The sequence below is a fragment of the Corapipo altera genome, unplaced genomic scaffold (assembly GCF_003945725.1).
Source record: "Corapipo altera isolate COAL_440 unplaced genomic scaffold, ASM394572v1 0, whole genome shotgun sequence".
Classification (NCBI taxonomy): Eukaryota; Metazoa; Chordata; class Aves; order Passeriformes; family Pipridae; genus Corapipo; species Corapipo altera.
The window spans coordinates 40,112,951-40,126,610 of NW_020884872.1; the positions used below are offsets into that span (position 1 = coordinate 40,112,951).

The 13,660-nt window shown below is 39.1% G+C and overlaps 1 protein-coding gene across 7 annotated transcripts in view; it reads right to left on the reverse strand.

Moving 5' to 3' along the window:
* Positions 1-13,660, reverse strand: part of FARP1 (FERM, ARH/RhoGEF and pleckstrin domain protein 1) — a 202,641-nt gene that overhangs the window by 54,425 nt on the left and 134,556 nt on the right. For all 7 annotated transcript variants that reach the window (XM_027645005.1, XM_027645023.1, XM_027645015.1 and 4 more), the window contains 4 exons: positions 12,917-13,021; positions 8,123-8,165; positions 6,889-6,967; positions 4,348-4,445 (listed from right to left, as the gene is read on the reverse strand). In XM_027645005.1, coding sequence (XP_027500806.1) covers positions 4,348-4,445; positions 6,889-6,967; positions 8,123-8,165; positions 12,917-13,021 — 325 coding nt within the window. The remainder of the gene's footprint in view (positions 1-4,347; positions 4,446-6,888; positions 6,968-8,122; positions 8,166-12,916; positions 13,022-13,660) is intronic.

Consider the following 13,660-nt stretch of genomic DNA (forward strand, 5'->3'; position numbering starts at 1 on the left):
CAGGTTGGAAGAGGGCAGGGAAGCAATCAGTTTCTTGCATGTCGTGTCACAGTTTTAAAATTCATATCCCCCCTGCATTATCAACCACACGACTTCCCTTCTCCCCTGTGTTAGTATTTGATACATGAGAAGAAGTCCAAGGATTCCCTCCATCACCCATAACCAAATAAATAGTGGTTGGATGTCAACGGAACAAATGAAGCCATCAGTGCTACCTTGACTTGTGTGCAGGATAAGGGCAGGGGTAACAGGAAGGCCAGCACTAGTTCAGCAGAACTCATCCATCTCTGTCATGATCCTCAAGTGTCTTCCCATGGAGGAGCCAAGCACAAGCTTCCTCCCCAGGCCCAGATCCCACACTGTAATCTTTGAGGGAAAATCTGAAAGATGTTTCTGTTTGCTTGTTTGAATGCAGGCTTGTATTTCACCTTATGGGGCTATGAAACATTTGTCTTCCTCTAATTCTGCAGCAGTTTGAGACACATTCTGTCTCCCTCCTCCTCAAAGCTTCTCCCATCTGCTGCAGATTCAACACTGTGTGTGCAACAGTATGTCACACCCACCTTCCATTTTTCAGCCCATTCAATGAGATTTCCTCTTTTTGGCAGGTGGGGGGGGTGGGGTGAAGGGCAGGCAATCTATGTGTGGGTGCCAAATTACTATCTTATTGCTTGCTATTCTTGGAATGCCTCTGAAAATCCTGCTATTGGTTTTTTCACCAAACAGGCATAGCAGCTTCTGCCTGCAAACCTGATGGAGTAATAGCAACATTGCTGCAACAAAGGCTGCTACCTTGGTAACGTCAGTGAAATTAAAATACAGTGCCTTCAAATTAAATGCAGGTTGCAGTCAGACACATTGTTGCACAGTTGACCTGGGATATCATAGAGCCAAGCTCAGATACACCTGCTTCATCCTCACTCATTCCGCCTACATAAATGAACCCTTAATCCAGTTCTGTCCAAAACAGGTTGATTTAGAAAAAGGGAAGGTTTCAGATTATGTTTAAAACACTGTGGGTGATTTCTGACAAACATTTGCCTGGAATCAGAGGTACCTGCAAATGCAGAGGGGAAGCAATAGCCTCCTGTAGGCATTGAAGATGAGGAATGAAAGCATCTGTGAATGACAGAGCAGCAGCTTTTTGACCCAAACTGCCTGCAGGTACATGATGACATTTTATACTTTGAAGGTCATAGATGCAAAAGAGTTGATAACTGAGACTGTTTGATTTCCACCCCCTCATTCACCCCATCTGCTCTCAATCATTCCTTGAGACAGCAGAAGTGCTACAGAATATTTGAGAATTTCGCTTTTAAAAGTTGTCCCATTTGTCCTCATCTCAGAAACAGCTCCCTTCTTCCAGTTTTACTCATCCCAGAATCACAGATCTTTAGGGTTGTTTTTAATCCCAACTCAAAGGCAAGTTTCTGTTCTTAATGAAGTCATAAACCCACCTAAGTTTGCAACACATCAAATAACATGGGTCTGGATTTTTTAAAATGCAGTTCATAACCCATTTGGCCATGTACACAAATGAGCTTAACACACTTTCTGTAGGGCTTTCTTCAAAGTCAAGAGTAGAGAAGACTTATTTCACCTCTACATGATTTCTATAATGTTCTCAGCATTTGTCAACTGCTAATCCATTATCAAAATTGTCTTCCTGGCTTTCAAGTTACTTCTGAATTTGTTTTCCCTGACCTCGTGCTCAACAAGATTTTACTGTCCTCCTTATGCTCCTTTTCCAACTTAAATGCCTTTCTAGTAGCACTCCATCTAGAATGAGACAAAGTTATATTGTAAACAATGTCAGCCTCACATATAACCATTCTTTAAAATCTTTTCACATGATTTAGCCAAAGATTTATTTGCACTGCTGATCCTTTTTCTCTTATCTTGCAAGTGCATTATGCCATGCTGTATTCTGTCTCCATTAGCACTTCTGGTATGTCTAATGCTTTGTATTTCAGCTCTTTTTCTCTTATCACAGAACCACAGAATTGCTCAGGTTGGAAAACACCTCTGAGATCATCAAGTCCAACTGTTAACCCAGCACTGCCAAGTCCACCACTAAACTATGTCCCTAAGTGCCACATCTACACATCTTTTAAATATCTCCAGTGATGGTGACTCAACCACTTCCCAAGCCTGTTCCAATGTTTGACAATCCTTTTTGTGAAGAAATTTTTCCTAGTATCTAATCTAATCCTGTCTTATCGATTGTTACCTGGGAGAAGAAGCTGACCCCCACCTCACTACAATCTCCTTTCAGGTAGTTGTAGAGAGCAATAAGGTACCCCTGAGCCTCCTTTTCTCCAGTCTAAACACTCCCAAGTCCCTCAGCCACTCCTCATAAGACTTGTGCTCCAGACCCTTCACCAGTTTCATTGTCCTTCTTTGTACGTGTTCCAGCACCTCAATATTTTTCTTGTAGTGACAGGCCCAAAACTGAACACAGGATTCAAGGTGCAGCCTTACCAGTGTCAAGTACAGAGGGATGATCACTGCCCTGGTCCTGCTGGCCACACTACTACAAGCCAGTTCACCACTGGCCTTCTTGGCCACCTGGGCACACCTTTGGCTCATGGTCAGTCCATCTTCTTAATTCACATGCTTGCTGTACTGCATCATTTGCAGTATCAAAGTGTCCTCTCACTTCTAACATTTTCTACAATGCTTTTAAGGTATTTTAAAATAGAATTTTTCAAATATAAATTTCAATCTGTAATATACATGTTAATTTAGCAGAAATCTATTTGCTGTCATATTATGAGTTTATGATAAATAACAGTCTATAACATCGACATGAGCTTAATGTACATAATGTAAGGCCCTCCTGGAATCAGATATTTCCCATGGAAACCACTCATTGGCACAACATCATTAAGACATACAATAACTAACCTGCATTCTCAATCTTTCCACTTTGATATCATTACTCTTATCATCTCTTTAGTTTTATTTTTGTTGCAGACAAATACATAATATTTCTTTTGCTACTGAATAATAAGCTAGAGAGAAAATAAACAAAGACAGCCATGTGGGTAGGATACAGCTATAGACTCTTACCAGATAAAATTTTCACAAAAAAATGTTCATGAGACACAAGATGGATAAATAAAAAAGACAGTCACAAACTTCTAGCAGAGGTTTCTAGCAAACACTGCTATGCAAAAAAAGGGAGGGGGAAAAATCATAAACAGAAAAAAAAAAGAAAAAAAAGAAAAAAGTATCCAGCTCACAATCAGGAAACAGCAAGGGGAAGCACTGCAGGTGCAACATGAGGCACAACATCCCTCTGCCCAAAATGGAAGTTCAGATTCTGTGTAAACTATCTCACTTCTGCATGATGAATCTGTTGCCTCTCTTCTGAAATGATGAAAAAACACCATTTTTGAATGCAGAAGTTACTTACTTTGCTTTCCCTCTAAGGAGAGTACTACTCGATTCCTAAAATCCCAATTCAGAATCATTCTGCACCTCAAGCTCATGAGTAAAAGGGACAAAGAAGTACAGAGAGTTTCAAATGCATCATGATCACTTCCAGGAACCATGAAAAGTTATTTAATCCAACAGCATAATGCATTGGAGTAGCACAAGAGCAATGGTGATGACTTGCCATTTTTACACACCTAGAAATGAGTGCTTCTCACCAGTCTGCATTGGTGTGTCAGGGGAATGGTGCGTCAATGTCGATTACAATCATTATACTTGCTACTAGGTGGTTTTTTCCAAATGTTTTTCTCAAGATGAGTATCCATAAAGTCTTGAAATGGAAAACATACACTGTCTTTAAAGTGATGTGGAAGCTAAAAGAAGCTTTGATGTGGTGAATAAAGTTAATGTATGATTCTACTGAACTGTCCTATTGCGCGTATTTTGCTATTAAAAAAAAAAGGCTTAAAATCTGTTGTTGTTTTCTTTTCTTCCCCATCAGGACTGTGATTTAGTCTGGCATTCTAAGCATGTTTATTTACTACATTCTCTAGACAGCATACAGATCTCCAGGAATTCGAATGCTCTGCTGACATGATGCAAAATATAATAAAACAGGAATTCAGAAGAATTCAACCTGTTTGCCATGGCCTGCAAAGTGTACTTTTTAAATTATCTTTTCCAGCCTATCGAATGCAGTGCTTTAAAAATGCAAATACAGTGTCCAGAAGCTCTTTTTATTTGAAAGAGTAAATTATCTGTATTTGAATGTCATCATACCCAAGTACAATAAATTGTCCATATGGCTTAGGCCTGTCCCTACAGCAGCTAGTAGCAGGTAACCCTGCGAAGCATGTTCAACCAGTTATCCTGTTTATCCTTCTGGAAAGAAGAAAAATGGGAACTTACACTGTACTATGTGTGAGATTAGGAGGGCAGTGCTGGTATCATTACAGGTTAGCCTTCCCTGTGCCAAGTCCTGCTTCACTTGCAAGGCAAATAGGTACCTGCAAAACAAACATGAACAAAGAGCTACACAAAGAAGGAAGGAAAGAGGCTAAATTATTTCAACACCGCCTCTGGCTTTGACTGTGTGTTCCTTACACTTTTTGGAATTTACAGAAGTGATCAGAATTACCTAAGTTTAGAGGCTAAATAAAACACAACAGATAGTGTATTACTGCCATTAGAGTCATACACAGTGTCTGCTTTGCAGAACCAAGATATATCTCTCTTCTTCCCTCCCTTGGAACTAGAGCAATGAGATATGACAGTGGAAGCAAACATGACAGCTATTAGGTACTCAGCAAAACAGCAAGCAATCCTAGATAATGCAGCTGGTTTTAACTATGAAGAAATGACAGATAAATCAGTGATTTAGAGGTATCAGTTGATTCTTGTAGAATAAAAAGAGAACTGCAAACTTCCACCTTGACACTCATCAGGAAATGATGCACAAAACCTTGATGAATCAGCTCTAGCTTGTTCTGATACCTCTGTGGTTCTATTACCTGCACGGTCATGTACCAGCCCTTTTAAACATTGCCTCCAAACCACTGGCCACGTAGGGCAATTCTACATTGATAGTTAAGTACAGAGACAACCTATGTTCATGACATGATTTCAACATTTAAATTCTTCTCGCTTCAACAAAAATTGAATATCTTAGTTCCACTCAGTATCCAATTCTTCCTTATAAAAAAAAAACCAAACAAAAAACCAGGCATTTCTCCTACAGCTGATATGAAACCTGAACTGGTCAGATACCTCAACAAGCCTTCCAAAGATGGCAGCTCTTCTGGAGAACTCACAAGAGCATCTCAATAGTTTTAATAAGACTAGATTTTAATAAGTTCATGGAAAAGTTCTCATTTGAACAGTGAATTTCTGAATGATGAGATGTAGGTACATGAAATAAAAGGGGCAAGCTGATTTGAGGAGTATGGAATTGTACTGTGTATGTACGTACTGAAATAATATGGCAGATCTACATAACATCCTTTTGAAACCTGCAGACATCTGCCTACCCAAAAAATTCACCCTGGGAGAAGAATATGGCTCAAAAATGCTATATTCTCTTCTTCAAGTCATGAAGCAGTTCCCTGTGGATAATACTTTCACATCCTGCACACTGTTGTGTACATATACTCAAGTCCCTAAGCATAAATACGTAAAATATAACAACAAAAGTCATTAGGATTCAGAGGCACATCTTCAGATGCAGAAAGAGATCATCAAAAATCAATTTATAGTTCACATACTAAGCAACTGCTGTGCAGGACATCTACTGGGAAACAGAAATGTTTCATTAGTAACATCACATTGTGAGTTTCCATTCATCCTTTTATTCTTTTTATTCAATCTTTCAAGTAAATATTCCTTCTCCCTACCCCACATTTCTACTTTTCTCTTTTCAGGCCTTAAAGTGATATCAATAATTTACTTTTTTCCATTCCAATGCTCTATTTCAAAATAAAACATGACAAAGATAAAAAGTGAACGTCACTAAAGTGGACTTGTTTTCTATAATGCAAGTCATAAGGACACCAGAGCTCTTTGTAAAAGAGGACTTTGCCTTGTGAGAAGATTGAAAATAAAAACTAATAGTGAAAGTAGTGAATGAAAATGGAAACATGTAATTTATAATACTGTTAACCAGAAAAATAAATGAAAAGTTGCAGTGAAGAAATACTGCAACAAAACAATGTTTCTGACCATAAAGGAAGGACCTCTTAGTGATAAAGAACCTTAACAGGTCCCTCATATACATATTTACTCACAGAGGAATACAAGTCTTTGTGCCAAAGCAGTGTGAAATTCAGAGGTTCAATGAAGTTTTTGAAATGCAGTAAAAAGAAACACACCTTTAAGGTACTCTGTCTGCATGTGTGTGTATCTATCTCTACCTTCCTCTTATTTTTCATTCTATTCCTTTTCCTTTCTATTTCTCCATCTCCAAAGTCACACTTTTCACCTGTGCAAACCTTTGGCATGTGTGTTGGCTCTACAAATAGGGTTCAATGCTGCCGTAAATTAGCAATTCATGTAAAACTGCTCTATCCCAAACACGAGTGCAGTCACATGTGTCCCTCAGCAGAAGGGTGATCCAGGCTGCCAATACACGATTTAGTCAGGTCCCTTCCAACACCACTGCCAAAGGAGCTTAGAGAACTCTGTTGCCAAACTGACTTCTCTTGGGGTGTAGTAAAGCTTTCCTTGGACTTCAAATCCAAGGAGGCAAAGGACTCACACACTTTGCAGAACCCCTCAGCGTGAACTGCAACTGAATCTTAGGGCCTCTTTTTTCAGGTGCATTCAAGGCTGGGACAAATTGTATTAAGCTAATACAAAGAGGCAGTCATCGATCCTCACCCATTCATCTCAAATTCCATATTTTCCCCTCTGTCCATCAAAGATTTAGCAAGAAAGAATAGTCATGCAGCTACTAACCTTGTCAGTTCCTCCTGCAGCTGAGCGTGGTCAGGTGGGAAGAACTTTACCACAAATTTTACAACAACGTGCTTCGGTCCTAGGGGAAATGTCAAAGGAAGTTAGTAAACATCAGTAACATGCTGGCCAAATTTTATTATCCACAATGATGTACAAGGGATGATTCATGTAATCTGCAGTGCATACAGACATGCTAACCTCCTGTCCTTTGTTAGTATGCAGGATATTTAGAGACTGCCCAATAAAATTTACACACAATAAAAGAGAACAGTAACTTCGTCAAGAGCTACTCTCCTAAAACCAAGTCTGTTTCTAGTAATTACATGAGTCAATCCAATAAAATATAATGTGTGTCTATTTTCCTTGCTCTGGAACAGGAGAGAGCTAATTATACACTTTATTTTTCAAGTGTATTTTTCAAATACACTCTATTTTTCAAGGTCACTAACAAATTTTTATTTCCATTTTAACAGCAGCACATTTGTTCCAACTTTCGCAAGTACGACCAATGACAAAAGAAACAATGCATGTTCATTGTGTGAGAGGGACAGGTGCCAAAGCATACACTCAGACTAACACCACCAGAGATGCACCTAGGAAAACTTAAGTCTCAATAGTAAAGCTCAATAAATTAAAAACTTGTCTGATATTTGACAGATAAACAAAATAACCAAAACCTTTCCTGTTCACTTCTACTCTTTCCAGAGCTGGTGGCTACTTACAATTTCCTATCCTTTCCCACCACCCATCATAACTTCTCCTGAAGGCCCTATCCCAACTGTTCCCTCCTCTTCATCTCTAACAGTTTCAGGTTCTGCAGCAATGTCCCACACAGTTGTAATACATCTGCTAGCTCCTTCCCAGTACTAACATCTTTGTGTTCTTTTTCTTCTATCCCAATAACTGCTACCTGTCAGCAACGTATGCTTCCTTTAAACCTCCTTTTACTGTACTACATTTTTCTCTACAAAATTGTTACCTCCACTGCCACCAGTGCCTCTTCTAGTGACTGACTAAATTTCAGCCTCCTACAGGGTCAGCCCCTTCATATGTTCATGTGACATAACTTCACATCATGCATAGTACATCTCTTAAGGACAGATCAGAAATAAAAAAGAATCCCCAAAAAATTCAGCGAAGAAAGTTTAGAAGCTAAAGATTGCAACTGACAGAGTCCTAATTTATTCAAATACTCTCAGACTAAGGAAAGAAATGTCAACAAGGAAATACTTACTTCTAATCTGTTTCATAACAGGCTTCAAAAGATCAAGCCACACCTGAAAACAAAAGAAGGTGGTTATCATCTCTGAATAAACTACTAGAGGAGCATTTTTAATTGCATTACTTAGATTATCAGCAGCATACGTATTTTTTTCCAGTGTGGTCATTATGCTTTCCTTAATTATACACAGTGGATTTTCTCCCTAAAACTCTGGAAGATGCTCAGAAACTGGCATTGTTAATTGGCACAGCTTTTGAAGCAGTACAGATTCAGAGAGATGGGAAACAGTGAGGAAATCTACCCCTCACTTGTCTCAGGCATCAACACATCAGCACATTTGGTCAGGAACCACTAATTTTGTGGAAAGAACAACTGAAAATAGGAGTTTAGAAAAAGACAGTCCTATACTGTCATTGTGGTCCTCATCCTAATTAATTTTGAGAAAGGTAAGTAAAAAGGGATGGTGCTTGCCTTTGAGCCAAGAACATTGAGCAAATAGAGAAACAAGAAAGCAGGAGCCTCCTGGTTTTGGGGACCCAACAGGAGTCCTACTGTGAGGTCTGGGTATAAATTTGGAGCTCCCTTGCTTGGTTCCACGTAGATAAAGGAGCCTCCCTCTCAGCACCTGTGGGAGGAATGTCCTCTCAGATGTGAGGCAGACAATAGCACAAAGGTGGGAGAAAGCTTACTTTCGATTTGTGGAAAAATTTTCTCTTTTATAAAGCCAGGAAGCTCAGGCCCAGACTTTCTTAACTGGGGGCAGTGTAACTTCTGCATATAGTTTAGTTTCATATGTTTTTTAACAACCCATTTTCCAGGACAGTGTATGGGTCTTTCCTTCAGCTTTCAAAAGGCAAGTAGCAGGTGGAATTACAGTTTTAAGACCTTAAATCCACATCCTACAGTCTCAAATCAGAATGTTCTGGACAAAACTTTACAGAAAGCTGAAGGTAAAAGCCAGATGATTCACAGGACCTGGAGAAGTATGACAGCTCACAGTTCTCAGCTGGTAACTAACTACCTATGCCCAAGATTTGCATTTTGTTATCTCACTAAATTGCACAGGGCCTCCCTTGTAGATGTCTGGAATTTGTGGAAGAACCATCAAAAAGGTCAAAGCTATTAAAAAACAAATTAACTGAGTCTTCCTCTAGAAAAACAGTATGTATTAAAATTATTACTTCTTTGACCTTTAATAATTTTACATTATGCAGAGACTGAAACATACTCAAAATACCAATTTTCTAATATCACCTGAGAAGCCAGACAGGAACAGGCCTGTATTGCTGCTATAACTCCTCCAATGCTGTGTGATATTTTTATCATTAACTAATATGAGTGCTTGAATTCTTCTTACATTTCTCAGTCTAGACTGAGGCTAAAGAAACTTGGTTATCCAAGAACAGGAACACAGTGTTTATCACATGTTAAACTGGTTCTAAATCACTCTGACACTTCAATAACTTAAAACTGTTTTGTTTCAGAAAGTTTGCACACACATAATCTGCAACCAAGGCCAGGGACTTTGCCAAGTTTAGTTAGAAAAACGACATATCAAATATGAGATAGTCAATTTGCAAGATTATGAGAGTAATATATTTTACTTGACACTAAAAAAAAGATAAATCAGATAAATCTCCCTTCTCCCCAGAGGTAGTTTATGATACAGCATGAGCACACAAGTGCATCATTCCTTTCTTTACTTTCCCAGTCATCCTACAAGCAAGTTATAACATCCTTGGATAGACTGCTGGATACTACAAATGCATGTATTGAATGCATGTAGAGAGAAATGTGAGCCAAAACAAAGATGTTACCAGTGTCACCAAACCCAAGGAATCAAAATACACACATCATGCAACTCCCATACTATAAACACTGTAAATCTGAGACTGGTTTATAAACTGGAAATGAAAATTAATGTGAGGACTCAATTAAGATTTATGTTTCCAATTTTCTCCAGAACTACAGAGGCTAGATTACTTATTTGTTAAATGAAGGCTGGCATTCCACAATGATGACCAGATTTCAGCAGCTGGAGAATTGGGGCAGACATCAAGTGTGATGAAACTCTGTGAAACCCCAAGCTTGGCAACAGTGCCTCGTTTCTCCTTGTCCCAGCAGGAAGTGCAGCCTTCAGACCCTCCACATTCATCTCCCATCTTCAGCAGACCTTATCTGTTGCAAGCATGGCATGGTTGAATGTATACATCTGCCAGGCATCTTGACATACAACTGTCAATATGTCAGATATGAGGTCTGGAGTCTTGTATGTTGAAATAAGCACAGCTGAACTGTGAATATATGACTTCCTGTACATATGATTGCATCCAAATAAATACACTTTAAATAATTGTTTTTCCTTTTACATTGCACTCTACATTGGAAAAGCAACTCATTCTGTTCAGATGATATGAATGCAAAATAAGCATGTGTGTTTTATTTCTCAGACACACTATTAACTGCAATTTTTTTTTTTGCACAGTGTTTGAGTTCTACATTATGGCCACCATGAAGCTCAGAAAATGTTAAATCCCACAGGAACATTCACCTCAACCGCATCATATAAACTGGTTACAACAGTTTAAGTGTAAATAATACTCTCAGAGGGCTGTTCCACATTGAAACAACAATTCATAATCAAATCTTCTGGTTCAGAGTTTCTGTGAGTTGCTTTCAGGTAGTTGAAGCCATTCATTCCACTGAATCTCACCATTCTTGGGGCATAGCTGACTGGATGTAGGCAAGGTTTGTGGTATCTCCCCATTTTTCAGAAGTAAAGACTGGAACAACCAGCAAGAATGTAGACCAGTGCTCTCAGATATTTGGCTAGTATTTCCTTTCCCAAGAGTAGGGGCCAGGTGAGTTACCATGCTCAGTGCATGGAGCTATTTTCCTTCAGGTCAAACTGGCAATAGCTTTAGGGGTTTTTTTCCACCTTCCTCTTCATCAGAACCACATCTTCCCCGCTATGACTGTCCGGACATATTTCCAGCCAGTCAGTTCCTGCCACTGCAAGAGCCTCAGGCAGTGGCAGCACCTCGATCTCTCCTGTGTTCTGCCTCATGCAAATAAAGGGTTCTGTTTTCACAAGACTGAAAACTGTTTACTCGAGGTCTCTGAGCAAAACACAGAGGGTCATCCATTTGAAACTTAATGACCTGTGAAGCAGAGAAGGTTGATCAAATGACCTTCTCTACTTTCTAGAAAACTAAAAAGCAACTGTATATACAATAAATGTTAGAATTCATTTTGGTTTTACATACATACATCAGCAATGTCAGTATGCCATTATTAACATGACTACGCAAACCCTCTGCTGTAATAGTACTGTACAGTTGCACTGTTTTGAAGAGTTATGTTAAGCTCTCAAGTTACCTAAAGCATTAGCCAAAGATATCTGGCAGAATACTAAACTTTCTAGTAAACTGTATTTCATGTAATTCCAAGAGCAAACTGTGAAGCAGATGACTTCTAAAGATTAACATCCATTTTTAAAAATTTCCTATTTAATTGCAGTTAACCTAAATCAATATGACCACTAGTGTTCAGTTTCAATGTCTGTTGTCTAGTGTCTATGCCTGTACTCAACATCTCAGCCTTGGCCACATTGGTCTTCATTGCTGGTCTACCCTGGCCTCCAATCGGGAGGTCTGGAGACACACAATCCATAACGCTGCTGCTTCCTTTGAGAACACACACAGGATCACCATCGAAAAGACAACGCAGAAAGAATCACATCCTGCCGATACCATCCGAGGAGTCTGTCTGTTGAGCCTTTTGCAACCAATCTTGTCTATCTTGCACTGGCCTCTTTAGCCACCAGCGTGCCTGTAGCAAATGTGGGTAGAGTCTTTCTCAAATCTTTGTTTGTAAAGCCTAGCCATGATATGATATGCCTGTACTAGACCATGACAGACAAGAGATTGCTACAGTTTATTTCATTAAGAAATATTACTCCTTATGCATATTTTAACTAAATGGACAGAGAACAGATTTTTTTTTTTTTGAATTGCCCAAACTCATCTCCTTTAGGTCAGCCAGGCTACAGATGCAAAATCCACTCAACAGGCATGAAATCCAGTGTACATCAGAACGTACTGGTAAAGCAATTCAGATAACTAGAACACATGCCAGTAGGTCACAAGTAAATCTAAAGTAAAACAAACTTCAAAAAGAAAGTCATTAAAGGCTAAGAATCATTAGCCTCTAGCTTTCTCTGCTACAAGATACTGTTAGTGCAATGCCTGAATGTTGCCAGTAGCTGATCTCCAGAGTCCAGAGTGTCAGGACCAGGACACCTGACTGTGCCACACAGCTCCTGAGATAAAACTTCCATCAATTTATTTGGGGTTTTTGGCTTTTCTTTCCTTTTATTAACCTTATCACATTTTATGTATCCCTTTTCTTGCCCCAAAATGTTTTTCATGAACTCTGTCACAATCATTGCAACTTCTCTGTCAGTGGAGAAAGATCGTTTCTGCACTCCAAGCAGGACTGTAAAATCAAGAGTTGAGGCTTGCAACAATCCAGCCTTTGGCTTCTCTACAGCAACTTATAAAAACAAAATGCTTTCCAAACTTGTGTCTGAATTGGCTGTTATTTTCAACACAGATGAAGTCTGACAGGAGCAATTAGGTTTTAAAAACATTTCTTCAACTCCAGTAGGCAAGAACTTTTTTTTTTAAAAAGTCCTTTTCCTTTTGGAAATTGAGGATTAAACATATCTTTCAAGTAAGGAGCAAAAGGAGAGAATACAGTGTGTATGCAAATGAAAACCAGATGAAAATTAATCCATTTACATACCATCATCTTTTTATTATCTGGAAATTCAAGGCCAAAGTAGTCACCTTCGACAAGGTTCAGGTGGTTGCAAACAGCATCATGCAAGACTTTCCCTGGAGCTCTTTGCTATAAGAAGAAAACAAAGCCTAGAGTTACAAAGATGCTTTTAATTAGTGGAAGAAAAATTATTATGCTAAGAAATTGTTCAGCAAACAACACAGCCAAAACTGTTTACAAAATCAGTGGATATGACAACCATACCCACAGGGCAGTTAACAATAATTACACTAGTTTTAAAGCTACAGAATATATCCATCCATCCCTGGATGGCAGTTCTGAATCCATCTTTAGTGCATTTTTATTTTTGAGGGAAAAATACCATGAAATAGAAGAAGTAGAGAAGAGGGACTTGAGATATAGTTCTCTTACATCTGCCGAGGCTAATTTCTACTGTGAATTTTGCAGGATAGTTATTTCATCCCATGTCCCTTCAAACCACGTCAGGTGGTGCTATGTACATCTGTGTACAACATAATGAAACCAGAATGCCCACTGACAGGCCTATGATACCAAACACCAGGGACTGAGGGGTTGCTGGATGTCTCTTGATCTGCAACAGGCTCAAGTCATGGGTTCTGACTTCGTATGGGCTTACCCTAAGCCTCCTGCTGTGAGGCACTGAGGCTGGTTCAGGCCTGTTACCCTGATCAGGTTGGTGAGTAATTTGGAGGAGTCAAGAGCAAGTGTTTCCCCCCAAATGCTGAA